At 45.6% G+C, this 16,390-nt stretch overlaps 1 protein-coding gene across 1 annotated transcript in view; it reads right to left on the minus strand.

The window, feature by feature from the left end:
• MAST2 (microtubule associated serine/threonine kinase 2) overlaps positions 1-16,390 on the minus strand; it is a 207,165-nt gene that overhangs the window by 23,074 nt on the left and 167,701 nt on the right. The window contains exons 13-17 of the mRNA XM_029083079.2: positions 11,721-11,796; positions 10,468-10,677; positions 4,817-4,918; positions 2,192-2,324; positions 451-512 (exon numbers count right to left, since the gene is read on the minus strand). Of these exons, the coding sequence (XP_028938912.1) occupies positions 451-512; positions 2,192-2,324; positions 4,817-4,918; positions 10,468-10,677; positions 11,721-11,796 (583 nt within the window). The remainder of the gene's footprint in view (positions 1-450; positions 513-2,191; positions 2,325-4,816; positions 4,919-10,467; positions 10,678-11,720; positions 11,797-16,390) is intronic.

The following is a 16,390-nucleotide window of genomic DNA, read 5'->3' on the forward strand; positions in this document are numbered from 1 at the left end:
AGAATTTAGTGTCCCAGAAACCCAATCCGCTTTACCAAAAGAACAAAAGACAATGAAAAACAAAACAAAAAAACTACCCTCAAAATACCACCCACCCACCATCGGACAACTGTTTCTTACAATTATCTATTCCAGGGTGAAAAAATGGGAAATGTACAATATTTAAATGGCAGTGCTGCAAATAAGTGATTCTGATCCATCAAAGAATGACTCATCTCTGAACTCAAAACTCTACTGCATTTAAATTGCTTCATTTCAAGTCTTTTTTTTAAAAAAAGATATTAAATCCATGACCAAATCCTTTATTTGAGAGTCTGGCTTCCTTAAAGATGATGCATTATTGGGACAGTAGATGTGGCACTCTTCCAGGAAAGATCATTCAGTGGCATGGATATGTATTTTTCCCAGCACAGTATTTTTGCAGTAGGTTAATGTTGTTTTTTTTCTTACCTCAACTGAGTCGTCTGTCTCTGGAGTGTCTGGACTGTCATAGCTATTCAACTGGGCCATTTCTGAAGAAAAATAAAGAACAAGGAAACAAACCACAGTAATCGACTTGCCAATCAGAACCTTCTATACGGAACAGACGTTTCAAGAACATCGCACACTTTCTGCAAAGGGCAACTGTTCCCCTAGAATCACCCAGAGAGACTGAACCTAATTCAAAGGCCTGCTCTTTCTGAACGTTTCAGAGAATAGGGTCCGACGCCTCAAAGGCACCTCTCTCGGAATTCATCATTTCTGACTCCGAGATACTGCGTTATTTCTCCTGGGATGAAGGGACGGCTCAAACGGGAGATAGAGGCGAGGCAAAAAACGTTATTTCCATCAGATTTGAACATCAAAAATGACACTGCGTATATATTAGGTGCTCAATCTGTCAACCGCTTTCCTGAGTAGGCTGGAGATTCGGAGTGGTAGGTCCCTTATCTTTCGGGCAATGAGAAGAAGAGACTCTCCCAGGGCCCCTCGAAAAAATGCTGGGTGGTCCTGTGCCTGCCTACTAATTCTAGGGTGGCTTCCAGCTTCACCGAGAATGAGCCCCAAACTTCTAGGTTCCAACTCCAGATGGTTTTGGTGTTTTAGGCCCGACTCCTTCAAGCATCGCCTGGTCCAATCCACAAAAGAGACTATCTCTGGGCTGTAAATTCATTATGGGCAGCAAACGTTTCTGCTAATTCCATTTTATTGGACTCTCCCAAGCACTTAGTACAGTGCTCTGTACAGAATAAGTGCTCAATAAGACTACAGCAGAACTGTTATCCAAATCTTAAATGAGGCCAGGCTCATTTAATAATAATAATGATAATAACGGCATTTAAGTGCTTATTATATGCCAAGCACTGTTCTAAGTGCTGGAATAGATACAAGATAATCAGGTTGTCCCTCATGGGGCTCAGAGTCTTAATTCTCATTTTACAGATGAGGTAACTGAGGCACAGGGAAGTTAAGTGGCTTGCCCAAGGTCACATAGCAGACGAGTGGTTCTGTGTGGGCCGGCAGCTGCAAAAAAACAGGCCCATTCCAGTTTTATCTGTTGGGTGACAGGGTTCTGGGTAGTTTGCACTGGTCACAGGAGCGCAGTTGAGGACCCAAATAAAGCAGAGAGAAAACGTAACTAATCGGTCGCATCTCACTGTGACATGCCGTGTAATGTCAGGAGTGAAAGTGAAGTCAGACGGTCCCAACGGACTACCTGTTATTCTTCCTGATGAAAGAGGGAGAAGCAGCATGGCCTAGTGGATAGAGCACGGGCCTGGGAGTCAGAAGGACCTGGGTTCTAATCCCGGCTCTGCCACTTGGCTGCTGTGTGACCTTGGGCAAGTCGATTCCCTTCTCTGTGCCTCAGTTACCTCATCTGCTAAATGGGGAAGGAGACTGAGAGACTCATGGGGGACAGGGACTGTGTCCAACCCGATTTGCTTGTATCCACCCCAGTGCTCAGTACAGTGCCTGGCACACAGTAAGCGCTTAGCAAATACCACAATTACTATTATAATTATATTACATCTGCTAGAGCATGCATAGAGGGAGCCCAGAGAGGGCAGCTAAACCAAGAACTCCAGAATGTAAACATAAGCATTTCTCCCATTCAATAATTCCAAGACTATCTGAAAGCAGTCACCATAAATATTATTTTTTTTTTAAAGCCACCTCACTCCTTCCCTGAAGGCCAAATGGAAGTTCTCACCCTCCAAGGGATCCCGGGTGAGGCCCAGCTGACTGATGATGTAACGTGGAATATCACATTTGATGCCTTGCCCTTCTTTTGCATGGCCTTCAGCAGCTTCTAACAGATGGTAGAACTCCTCGGGATCAAACTCCTACAGCAAAAAGGGGATGGGGGAAAGAAGGGCTTTAATTGCAAATTTCAAGAGAGGTAGATTTCTTCAGCTTTTGTTTAATTGGTCCCAAAGTGGAATGTAGGCAAGAACGAGAACTCTTAAGCCGGAACAGCTGTTCTCCTGAACACAATTCATCCCAGCTGAACCTGCAGTGCTAAAACCTGGCTGGGGAGAGTTTGTGCATGGGACTATCTGTCTCTCTCTTTCTAGCTCACACACTCATTTACTCATGCTGACCGATGGATTTCTGGGCTGTAAACCAATTGATTTTGCCCCATCGGCTCTTAGACCGGGACTGAAAACCTGGACTAGGCAACTCAGGGCAGAAGACACAGACAAGGCACTCTTTTGGAATTCTTTCAGGCACAGAGAGGCAACAGGTATGCGGAATTCAACCGATTGCCTCCCCAAGGGCTCAGTGAGACTGGAATGGGCTCAATGATATGGGCCTCCCCTCCTGGAGCAGGGAAGTAGCAATTACACATTCGAGCTCAGCACTCCGTAAGCGCTCAATAAATATTGTCGATTAATTTGAACTCACGATACTCAAAAGCTGGGAAGCTTGAAAATCGAGGCAGAAGAGCCAAAGTCACCTGCACCCTCACTGAAGTTGCCATTCGACAGACAACCGGGAAGGAGGCATTGGTATGAAGGGTCACTGAGGTACTTCCTCCTCCTCTATCAATAGATCAATCAATGATATTTATTGAGCACTTATTTTTTGCAGAACACTGTACTAAGTGGTTGGGAAAATACAATGCAGCAGAATTAGTGGACATGCTCCCTATTCATGATTGTATGTATGCTCTGAAACTATATAAATTATTTACAATAATGCCAAAGTCCCCTCCAGACTGTAAGCTCCTGGCATTCAGGGAACGTATCCACCAACTTACTGTATTGGACTATTCCAAGTGCTTAGTACACTGGTCTGCACACAGTTAAGCGGTCAATATCACTGATTAAACTGCATTTGAATTTAGGATTGTGGAAATCCGGAAAGGGAAAATAACAAGAATTCAGGATTCAAAATCTTACCTCGGAGATTTTACATCTTCAGTTGTTCCAGCAAGTGGTGCAGGGTGAAGTTGGGGGGCCGGGGGGAGGTACAGCTATCTTTGATTTAGGATTCTCAGAGGACAAGAAATGTTGGGAAAGTCAACGCTGGGAAAACCTCTCCTACCTTTTGAAGGTGAAAACGATGCTAGCACTGTAAATATGGTTTGTTCCCCTTTTGATAGTAAACAAGGAAGGTTTGGCACAAAAGTTGACTAACTCTTCCCATCAGTAATTTCACTCTTGGATATGCTTTTAATTCCTCTGTATAATCTTGCGAATTTAAGCTTCAGGTTCCAAACTAAACTAATCTAGCAAACTATGACATAATTAGCTTCCTGGCAAACCTCAATTAGGTTAAAATTCAAACACTCCTTCTGACTTTATAATACGGTTCCCAGGAAGGCTGATTCCAGTGCCTGCATCCTACCTCCTTCGAATGTTTTTACAGTAAAACGCGCTAAGCCAAGAAAATGGCTCTTCTGGAACTTTTCACAAACTGAAATGCACCTTGAAGAGAACACTTCACAAATTCCTGATCCTCTTACTCGGTCTTATCTAAGATTCTTCCAAATTTCAACCGGTCCCAGGGCTAGGTACATAAGAGTTTCACTTGCTCCAGACTGTAGGCTGCTTGTGGGCAGGGAATGTGCCTACCAAACTCCGTGATACTGCAATCTCCCCAGTGCTTATACGGGGCTCTGCACACGGTAAGCGCTCAAAAATACCACTGACTGATCGGCTTATTACTACTTCCCAGGTTGGATGGAAGGGCTGAGGACACCCTCTGCTGTGGGAAAGGTGATGGAGTCCGACGGCAGCAGTGTCGGAGGAGTCTCAGTCTTGAGACTTCCATCTGGACCACTTAGGCTGAGGAATTGACTCGAGTCCAGCTAGCGGCTGGCGTGGTGCCACTCGCAATCTCTCACTGCTGCCAGTCAATTTCTCACCGGGGCACAGAGCGCCACAGCTAAGTAGTTGGGCGAGGGTGCAGGACACTGCAAAGCGCATGTGAAGGCCGTGAGGTTTTTTTTCCTTTTATAACTGAACGCATTATCCGCTTAAGGAGTGATCCCAGCAATGTGTCAAAAGAAGGTGAACATTAAGGAGATGATGACCCAGTTGTATGCAGCTGAATTTCCCAATTTCCCGATCCTCAGCTATTCCCAAAACACTCCCTCACCCACAAAGGGTGGGCATTTTGATAGCTACCCAGAGAAGTGCAAGCACAAGCTAGCCAGATGAAGGGCTCTCTAGGCCCAGTTCCGCTCTCAAAAGAGGTGCTCTGAGTTGCACGAGATGGCCAAATCCCAGTTTCCCGGCATCACTCCCGAGAGGGTGGGTCTTCTCCCTGTTCTGCCGATTCCCACTTGAGCTGACGGATCCCTCCCCTTCCTCCTCCTCTTCCCACTCACCAGGCACTCCAGCAGACGTGCTGGGCGCGCGATGATAATCATCAGCTTCTTCACCAGCTGGGTGACAAAAGCCACCTCGGAGCTCTCGGATCTCTCGTGGGCCTATAGGGGACAAAACGTGACGTTATCGTTCCGACCCTCTCGGCGTCTCACGCCGGGACAGCCTGTGACCAGGCCTGGGCAGACTGGGGGCTTGGTCATTAAAAATTAGGGACTGGGGCACGGCCAAGCACAAGTAACTCACTTTTTTTTTTAATGATACTTGTTAAGCGCTTACTATGTGCCAGGGACTCTATTAAGCCCTCAGGTAGATACAAGATAATGAGGATGGACACGGTCCCTGGCCCACATTGGGCTCACAGTCTTCATCCCCATTTTACAGATGACGTAACTCAGGCACAGAGAAGTGAAGTGACTTGCCCTAGGTCAGCAGACAAGTGGCGGAGCTGGGATTAGAACCCAGGTCCTATGATTCCCAGGCCCTCGCTCTATCCACTGGACCACACTGCCTTCTTCACTTGATTAAAATCCAACTATATTCTACCTAACAAGTGATCCTTCCCAAGACAGTGCCTCAGGTTTTACGGTTGACAATACCCATAGAGGTTTACTGTGGGATATTGGGTTTAATCTAACTGTTCTTGGGAGGAAAGACCATGGAGAAGAAAACAGCGAAGCAGGGTGGAGAGAGCCCAGGTCTGGAAGTCAGAGGATCTGGGTTCTAATCCCGGTTCCACCACTTGTCTGTTGTGTGATTTTGGGGAAGTCACTTCACTTCTCTGGGACTCAGTTCCCTCCTCTGTAAAATGGAGATTAACACTGTGAGCCCCACAGGGGACACTGACTGTGTCCAATCTGATTAGCGTGTGTCTACCCCGGTGCTTAGGTAGAGTGCCTGGCACATAGTATGCGCTTTAACAAATACCCTTATGGAAAAAAAAAAGAATCCACCGATAAAGCACCATGTTATGTTCAAGCAGTCTCAGAAACAGGGTCTCAAGACTGGCTGAGAGATAAACAAGACTGTGGAGCTCTCCAGTTGCTCACAGGCATAATATTTTATCAACAAGGGCCCAGGCATAAAAGAGGGAGGAGGAATGGAGGTGGAGAAAAGTGAATCAATTTAATAATGCTCATTAAGACAAAAATGAAAAATCCTGGTGTGCTGGGGAAAAAAGAAGAATGGGAAAGAGAGACAGACACACACCTAGAAACCAGGACTGATCAACAACCTTCTGGAAAGCTTGTGAGAAAAAAGTGTGATTTATTTATCTGAAGCTTTTCTTAGCACATCAAATTTTCTCTGCTGTTAGAAACCTGGGAATGCCACTGCAATCGAATAGGAACCTCAAACAAATGGGAAAGATCTCCTGTTCTCTGTTCATCAGAAGAACACAGGTAGGAAATTATGATTGGATACACTGCAAATGTCAGCCAGAGAAAACAATACTTTGATCCCCTCTAGACAGAGCAAATGCGATTTCTAAATTTAGAACCCCATGGGGGGAAAAACAGCTAAGCATTACCGACTAATGGTCTACATTAGGAACACCTAAAAAAGGCACCAATAGCAAAGTCTAGTGTTTTTTGCATGCTCAAAAGGGTTCCGGGGAATATTCCTGCCTCGGGGTCTTTGGGTGGATGCGCAGGTTACTACATTGTGCTCTGGAGAACCAGCACAATGGACGATTGGATCCCTGATGCAACAGCCCTGCAATCCGAATAGCCATTCATTACGTGACCACTACCTCAACACGGATTTAGGCTCTGCCTCTACAATGCCAAAAACTTGTTTCCTTACATCAAGCTCTCCTACTTGGGATCTTAGTAACTTACACGAGGGACAGAGGAGCTGTTAAAAAAAAATATCAGATTTTGGTATAAACTGATATTTTCCCTGAAAATCAAAAAGGAACCATTGTCAGGCAAATGAGAGAGAGCGAGACAGAGAGAGACAGAAAATGACACAAATGACAAGACCACAGAAATCAAACACAACTTGAAACAGCCACTCAGCCATAATCTCTGCCCAGCGCTCTTCCAAAATCCTCAGCAAAATAACTTCTTCAGGTTTCCCCTTCTTGCAGGTCGCTCCCGACATGGCTCCCGACGTGGCGTTTGCCATCCGCCCCGGCCGCGGGGTCTGGGAATCACCGCTGTTCCGAATGGTCGCCTGCCGCTAGCCCCCTCTCTGGGATGGTGCGCGCGGACTAATTAGAGGGGCCCGAGGGCGGCACGTTCGCCCGAAGGGTCCCGTTGTCACTCCAGCTTTTCTCGGAGTGGGAGGGAGGGCGGTGTTGGGGGCGGAGGGCCAGGGGCGGCAGAGGCGGGGAAGGGAAGGGGCTGAGACTGCTGCCATTCCTCTGCACCCCGAGCCGATCCCGCTGACACGTGTACTGGAAGTGGTGATGGGATAATTTACACAGCGATTTCCTTATCTGAAAGACCCATCCGTCACTAACTGTATCTACTGGGGCATGAAATTAAAATCACCGGCCTCCCCCTGGGGTTCCGAAGGACCAATCACCAGAATGTGTGAGTCAACAACGGTAACAAGGCGAAAATCCGGGTCTCCACCAAGACGCCTCAATTGCCAATGGGTTTGCGTGTCTGAAGAAAACAATTCTCATCCAAGCCTCTTTGTGATCCAACCCATGATAATCGATATCTCCTTTTTTTTTTTTTAAGGTATTTGTTAAGGGTTTACTGTGTGCCAGACACTGCTCTAAGCGCTGGGGTAGATTACAAGACAATCAGGTTGGACAGAGTCTCCTGTCCCAGATGGGGTTCACACTCTTCCCATTTTACAGATGGGAAGTGAGGCAGAGGAGTGAAATGACTTGCCCAAGGTCACACAGCAGACCAATGGCAGATCCGGGATTAGAATCCATGTCCTTCTGACTCCGAGGCCCGTGGTCTACGCTCTGCACATAGTAAGCATTCGGTAAGTACCACTGATTGTGACCGTGAGCAAATTACCTAATCGCCCTGCGCCTCAGTCTCCTCATCTGTAAAATGGGGATAAGACAGTGGTGAGCCCCACGAAGGCCTGGAACCGTGGCTGATCTCATAACCTCGATTTGACCCTGGAATTTAGCACATGATAAGCGCTTGATAAATGCCTCCTGAGCAATCACTACTTCTTTAACAGCAAAGAGTGGAGGCCTGTGAGTCGGATGACCTGGGTTCCGATCCTGAGTCGGCCATTTGGCTGCTGTACGACCCTGGGCAAGTCACTTCACTGAGCCTCAGTTTCCTCAACTGTAAAATGGGGGTGAAATACCTGTTCTCCCTTCCTACTTAGACTGTGAGCCCTGTGAGGGACAGGGACTGCACCCCACCTGATTAACCTGTATCTACCCCAGTGCTTAGAACAGTTCTTGACAAATCATAAGAGCTTAACAAATACTGTTATCTTTATTATTATTAATGATAATTATGTTTCTTTAGAAAGAGGGGGAACCAGTTTGCCCAGGAATAGGTGGAGATACTTGTTCTCACTCATGCTGAAACGGGGGTCAAGGACCTTGACAGATTCCTATCTCTTTTGCCACTACCATGAGCTACATCTCTAATATTTCTTTACAGTTTAAAAAGTTGCCATGTTGGAAGATAGGGAAAAAAGATGAAAACCCAAATGGTCAAAGCTTCAAAACTGAAAATGGGAATTAAAGGCATAAAGGATGGACAGAATGACAAGGAAAAGGAGAGAAGCATCCCTTTTCTCCCAGGGCCCCCCTCGCCTCTTTCTTGAACTGTCCCTCTTCCGTCGGCCCTTTCTTTTCTCACTCCGGTCCCCACTCACCCTTAAGAGCAGTTAGCCCCGTGTTTAGAACAGTGCTTGGCACATGGTAAGTGCTTTAACAAGTTCCATAATCATTACCAAATCCCAATTTCAGAATGACCTTCCTCTAAATTCTAAGGATCAACTTCTCTCTTTGTCCCTCTCCTCCTCTCCTTCAATGTAATCAGAGTCAAGATAACCATGGCCTATCGATTCCCGACAGAGTGCCACAAATGACGGTTCCACCTTATCCCTCTCTGAGGCAGGGAAACCAAGATTCATCTAAAAAGGGAGAGAGAGATGGTATTCAAAAGCCCTTCAAATTCTACCTGTATCCAGACCTTACCCCCGTTGTGGGTAGGGAATGTGGCTGTTCACTGTTATATTGTTCTCACCCAAGCGCTTAATACAGTGCTTTGTACACAGTAAGCACTCAATAAATAAGGGTGGAATGAATTACTGAACTTTCTAATTCACTCAGCCACGACTCACAATGAACCCAATCTGAGTTTGGAACCCAAGAGGCAGCCAGAGCCAAACTAGCTGAGACCGCTGACCATCCCCGTGGATTGATCGAATCTCTTCAGCAGTTCGCACTTGTTCTCCACCTTTTGAACCTGGGCTAGACACAGGAAAGGAGCTACGGGGATTCTCTCCCCCGAAGCTGCTAGGCCATCCCCAGTTCCATGAATGGCCACTGTGACTGGCCCAGAGGACATGGGGGGACTTGGGTGGAGTTTGATGGTCTCACAATTTTCCAGAAAATAACCCTTTTGGATGGACATTTTATATAAGACCAGTGCCGGGACACAGGTGAAGGCTGAGAGGAATGATTACAAAATTGCTTTGAGCATGTGAGAAATCATTTCTCCGCACATGCGGCACTATAAACCATGTGTTCAAAGTTGCATAAGGGCTGACTAGCCACCACTCTAGGCATAATCTTCCTCGAGTCCTTCCCGTTCAACTCACTCTAGCATTTAGCAAAGAGCTCTGCACACACTTAAATGCCCAATACACTGATTGATTGAACTCACTCATTCGCCCCTCCACACCAAAACATCATCTTAAAGTTCCAGTTTGAGGTGTGTGATACTCTAAAACAGGTCTATGATGAATAGCAAATAACTAAGTAACTGAGACACTTATTCTTTAAGCAAATGATTGATAAGAAAACAAAAATTTTCTACAGAGACTCCAATGGCCAAGAAATGGGACAGAAAATATGGTGGTTAGCGTGCCTCACCTATCCTCAAATCATCTGTTTGAGAAACGCCACAGAATTTTCCCTGTCTGTAATTTAACATTCATTTCCCCCTACAGACGGTAAGCTCCTCCTGGGCAGGGAATGTGATTACCAACTCTATTGCATCGTATTCTTCCAAGCATTTAGTACCGTGCTCTGCACATGATAAGTGCTCAATAAATATGACTGATTGACTGACGGTAGTTGAAAAGTCATGGGTCTCGGAGACGCCTCTGTTTCCCATCTTTTGCCACTTGTCTGCTGTGTGACCTCGGGCAAGTCACTTCACTTCTCTGTGCCTTGGTTACCTCATCTGTAAAAACGGGGCTGAGACTGTGAGCCTCACGGAGGACAGGGACCGTGTCCAACCTGATTTGACTGTATCCATCCCAGCGCTTAGTACAGTGCCTGGCACAGAGTAAGCGCTTAACAAATACCATAATTATTATTATTACTTTCACACAGCCCTAAAGGTACCACCATTCTCCTTGCCAGGATTTCTGTGTGGAAAGGTGTCACCTCAATGATGTTTTTCCTAGCTCGGGTTCAAGAGATTGTAGCTTGAACACTAAGGCGGATCATCAAACCTTATATCGTCCGGTGACATTTAAAGGTACTCACATCGTGCAGGAGTTTCTCCAAATTCTCCTGGAGTTCGTAGAAGTACCGTGAAGTGATAAGTCCATCCCGGGACTTGTCTAGGCAGTCTCTGGCCATCTCAATAACCTGGTGATGAATAAAACTCAGGGCTCCATCTGCTAGAGGCAACACGTTCTCTGGAGCATTGGAGGCAATAAACTCAGCCAGCCGCTCCTCCATCTGTGCAGTGGCCTAAAAATGACAGAGACCAGAACAAAAAAACAAAACAACTCTCAACTTACTGGAAATTTCGGAGCCCTCTAACCTAAGCGTGAACGGAAGGGCACTTCACCGGCACAAAGGGTGAATCCAGGTGATGCGGTCCCGGCTTTTAGGACAGGGAAGGTGTTGCCAGATTAAAACGATGACTAAATTCAATGTTCTTGAATTAGCAATTGTCAAATATGACATTTTGCTTCTTATATGTCAGTGTCTGCTTGCTTTTTGTGATGATGGTGAATACAGATGTATACATATGAATTCAGAATATGAATGGCCCTGCCATTTAACTGCACACTGCAAAGGGAGGTGGTGTTCGGGGGGCAGGGGAGGAAGAGATCCTATCTTTCCTAGGCGTCACCTCAAATGCAGACTGAATCCTGTGCTTGGGATAGGTTTTAGGCCACCCGCTACCTTTGGACCCTGAAACACCCCAACTCGTCCTTCACTTCTGCTCTGACCACAGATTATTTCTGACTGCCAAACAGCGTGGTGGGTGCCTATCGAGGAAGGGGAGGTGGATGCGTTAAAAAGGTCTGCTGTGTGACCTTGGGCCAGTCACTTCACTGGGCCTCAGTTCCCTCATCAGAAGCCTGTCTTCTTTGGCATGGTCATGCTGGAGGATGCCCAGCCTGGCTCCTTCACCAGGCCCCAGGGCTAAAAAGCCGGATGCCTCCAAATCTGAGGGAAGCTCTTGAGTGGTCTCCCTTACTCCTAACTCACTTGATCCCTACCGCCTATTCCTTGAGAAAGCGGATCCAGGGAGAAACAGCTGGAAGCAAATGAGGATCAGCCCTCTTGCTGATCAACTGTTTTTTTTCCTTTTTTCCCTAGTTTGGACTGACCGCTGGGATGTTATGACAAGGAGGCTTGTGAATCTGAAAAGTCTCAAAACGAATGGAGAAGCTGAGAATCCACGGCAAACAGAATGGGCGTATCTGTTCTTTCCTAACAAAGGCTTCAGTTGTTAGGGGGGAAAAAACAAACCATGAATTGGTCGATACGCTGGTCCTTACCTTGGGAAATCTTTCCTTGTACACATGATTCATCATTATGATTTCACTGTCAAAGGAAATTGGGGAGCGGCCAGGGCTAGAAAAGAAATGAAAAGCGCGTTACTTTTTCACCTTGATTTTCGTGGTTAAACACTGGCCTGGAGGAGGCTGCTAGTCAACCCTACTGTGGCTTTCAGGGGCTAGTCCTTTCTTCCTGGACCTTCAAGAATGATTTTAATTTTCCCTTTTTGCCTCCCCCAGTCCCTCCCAGCCTCAACCACTGTGGAGAATTTGATTGTGCTCCCATCCCGGGTTATCTGGCTTTTTTTTTTTTCAAACCAGCTGTACCCCCACTCCCCAAGCAAGCCAGCCCCCAATTCATGGCTCCCACAGACTTCTTTTTCTACCCTTTTATGTGTCAGGTAACACTGCTTTAAAGGCAAGTCAGAACTTCTGATGCCGTCACCCTCTCTGCTGGCCTCTACTGCATTATCGCCGGACCTTCGGGACAATCCCACATTAGTCAACTGCTTATCGAGAGACAGTCCACGGCGGGCAATATCCACAAGGCAAATATCAACCAGACAAATCCAGTGCAACACTCACACATCTTGTCTCCTGGAGAGAACAGGATGCGAAACACACATTGTACCATCCATCTGGGTTGCTGGCTTTTTTTTTTTTAAATTTTATTTTCTTAATGTAACACAAGGGCTATTCTATTTCATGTTCAAGAAAAATGTCTTGGAGGCATTCTTCCCACTAGGCTACTAAATCTTGAGGGATGCTAAACCATCACCACTACTGGGGCATTTTCAAAGAACAATTGCATCTTGTTTCATCAAAATACACGGTCAGCGTGTAAATGCTATGACTCACTCTGTGGTTAAGTAGCCCCAAAGGTTGAATGGATCATCTAGATAAAAATTAATTACGCACTTAGGTACATGCTCGATTGCCTGCAGTGGGTAATAGCTTCTCTTCGTTTCATCGTTTTTATTTATTTCTTTTAAGAATGAATCGCGTCTGTTTTTCCGAATGCATATTTGGGTGATTTGAACAGAACCAGTGTTTGCTTCCCCGTTTTGAACTGAAAAGCTAAAAAGATATTTATGACTGCAACGGCCTCTGAAAAGGTTCGCTCTTTTTTTTTAATGGCATTTGTTAAACGCTTACTTACATGTCCAACACAGTTCTAAGCTCTGGGGTAGATACAAGTAGGTCAGACACAGACCCTGTCTACATAGGGCTCACAGTCTAAGTAGGAGGGAGAAAAGATACCCCCATTTTACAGTTGAGCAAACTGAGGCACAGAGAAGTCACTTGCCCAAGGTCACACAGCAAGCAATTGACAGGGTCGGGATTAGAACCCAGGTCCTTCTGATTCCCCGGCCCATGCTCTCTCCACTATGCAATGCTGCTTCCCTTCTACTCTCCATGTGGATGGCTCAATCAGTTCTTTATGCAAACAGCCTCTTTCTGAGCTGAACGTCTTGGGTCTACACCAGTACTTGGCAAGCTTGGGTGGAGAGGGATACTGTAGCGACAGTGAAGCGGCATCATCTAGCGGAGAGAGCCCGGGCCTGGGAGTCAGAGGATCTGGGTTCTAATCTCAGCTCTGCCCCGTCTCTGCTGCGTGACCTTGGGCAAGTCCACCTGACTTCTCTGAGCCTCAGTTACTTCATCTGTAAAACGGGGGTTAAGATCATGAGCCCTACGTGGGACAGGGACCGTGTCCAACCTGATTGGCTTGTATCTACCCCAGTGTTTAGGACAGTGTAGGTGCTTAACAAATATCATTTAAAAAAAAATGGTGAAGCTTTCCAATTATCAGGTAATCTTGAGTGGGCTAAAGAGCATCCAGAGGAGACTGTAAGCTCAGTGTGAGCAAGGAATCTCTCTGTTTATTGTTGTATTGTATTCTCCCAAGTGCTTAGTACAGTGCTCTGCACTCGCTAAGTGCTCAGTAAATACGACTGACTGCCTGGAGGGACCCAGTTTCCCCGGTCAGGCTCACTGATATTTTTACCTCAGAGTTACTAAATGTGCAAAGCAAGAACGCCAGTCAATCCATATCATTCGGGAGGAAGCAAACTTGCTAAGAAAATTTAAAATGTTCTCACGTGTGGCCGGATTTCAATAGTCTTTTGGGTGTGTTAAAGTTGGTCACATTGGAATAAAGCAAACTTTCCTATGAAGTATTTCCAGGAGGCATTAATAGATACTGACAAAAATGGCTTAGCAGTTCCACGTTCAAGGAGTTCTTTGGCATGCTACATTTTAAACATGTGACAACATTAAAAAAAAATAACCTATCATTTACAGTCTAGAATAAAACCCAGGCCCAAATCAGTTACAATCTGGGAAGGGTCAACAGGAACTTCTCAGGGAAAACATATTTACAAGTTGCCTTAAATGACACATATTTTCACTTCCCTTGCCTTCATAAATAAATTTGGACATATGTTCTCCTCAGAACTCATCTGCTCCTGCCGCTGGATTTCTGCACAAATCATTCACTGTCTCCTGCTCGGGATTTAAAGCGAGGTTTTAGCTGCTAAAAGAACATTAACTGGGGGAAGGGAACATTTGGTTTTATTTCAAAAAGCCTGCCAGATGCCAGAAAAAATAAAACCCAATAGCAAGTGGCTGCAACAAAGACCAACTTATATAGAACAAGCCTAGAATGCCACAACTCAAGCTGATTACTCCCTTTTTTTAAAATCCACCAGCCGTGCAGCTAGGGATAATATTTTTGAGAGCACATTAATAAGACTGATCAATTACCGGAGGTGACCAAGTTATTTAATAGGTGCTCAGCTATGGACTTGGCCTAAGGATCAAATTCCAAATTGCCTCAGAAAACAGGAAACCTCCCCAAATAACCCATCAAATTAAATGTCTAATTGAGTATGGCAAGACTGTGAGGTCATGCATTACACCGGGACAGTAAAAGCTGCATTTTGCCTAGGAGGCCATGGAGGTAATTATATGGATAATTGACTGACTAACCAAAGGCTACCAGATGATGGGTTGGTCTCTGACACCTTTGAGACATCAACTGACAAAAGGGAGAGTCAATATTGAACGGTTAGTGGAACCCATCGGGGGAAATGTCGTGAAGGAATTTTCATGTAGATGAGGAGATGGGATCTGAGATTTGGCTGCTGAATCGAGATCTGAAAACAATGTCCCGCGGTTGGTTTTTACATTTAACGGCTGGGCCGGAGAGGGGACGTACCAAAATTTCGATTAATCTGGTCACAAGTGCGGGCCTCACAGCTAAAGAGAGCTGCCTGGTGAGTCGCTGTCCCTGCTAGCTTCGTAAGCGGGCACTCAAGAGGAGCTCGCTGGCAAAATGAAAAATCACCTCTGCTTTGTCGTCTCTAGGAAGAAGCCCTTTAAGTGGCAATCTTGTCCCCTGCAATTCAGGTAGCGGGTTTCGAGCTTGTCAAAATACAGGCTCGCCCGTCTAACCTCAGTGACACCAGTGGGGGAAATATCAAATTCAGTTACTTTCTGGAAATGACACCTATGATTTTAATCAATGAGACCTTATAAAACTGTAGTGTAACGGGGATTAAATCAAACCGAACTGCTTGCCGACGTGTAATTTCGTCCTCAAATGGACAGCTGCGTTTATTGGAAAAATGCAGAGAGGCTTAAACCTGGGATCTGATCTGCCTTATAGCTCATAGTGAAAAGGTCTAATGAGAATATATGAATAGCGATAGATCCTCAAACCTTTATTTGTTTAGGACACAATGGGAGCCTAGGCTTTTCTCTTTTGATAGGTACAGTTAATGAAAGCAAACAAAAATCTAATTTTTTCTTCTTTTAAATAAGGAAAGCTAATCTTGTGCAGCTGTACTAACTGCATAGGATTCATATCCTTACTAGAATGTAATCTGCAATGGTTTCACTATTCTGGGCCATAAAATATGGTTGCTATAGGGAGGTGGGGTTTTTTTTGTTTGTCAATAACCAGAGCATGAGCGTGACCAAAAAAACAAACATAGATTGTAGCTCCAAGCAGCAACGTGGTCTTTGTTTTTAATTTGATGACCTGAGGATGGTGTCAGAATTTGTAAAAGGGTTCCCTCTAAACAAAAGAGGAAACTAAAAAGGACATAAAAGGACAATCAACTGGTTGAGATGACAAAGAGATGGTTATTATTCCATATTCTCTTGAATGATGAAGAACAGCTATTCTACTAGCACATCAAAAAAGAGATTTTTGGGAAGGGGGTAGTGGGGAGGCAACGGAAGTTTACATATGGAGGCCTTCCCTAACGAAGCCCTCATTTCCTCTTCTCCCACTCCCTTCCGTGTTGCTATTGAGAAGCAGCGTGACTTAGTGGGAAGAGCACGGGCTTGGGAGTCAGAGGTCGTGGGATCTAATACCGACTCTGCCTCTTGTCAGCTGACAGAAGGCATGTGGAAAGTGATGCAGGGAGAGGGAAGGGCAAGCCAAAAGTGGGGAGTGGTTTCATGGGGAAACTTTGTCCTCTCTCCTCCAAATCCACCCCTCCACCCCAAAATTTTAAATCTGGAAGACTTGGAAAGCCACAGTTCTCTGGACCGAATAGGGTTGGCGTACAGGTTGTCAATCCCTGAGTGACGATTTGTCAAATAGCCTTATTACCTAATCAAGTTACTGTGAACAAATCAAAAATGGCTAGCGGTAACTG

Source organism: Ornithorhynchus anatinus, chromosome 18, assembly GCF_004115215.2.
Source record: "Ornithorhynchus anatinus isolate Pmale09 chromosome 18, mOrnAna1.pri.v4, whole genome shotgun sequence".
Classification (NCBI taxonomy): Eukaryota; Metazoa; Chordata; class Mammalia; order Monotremata; family Ornithorhynchidae; genus Ornithorhynchus; species Ornithorhynchus anatinus.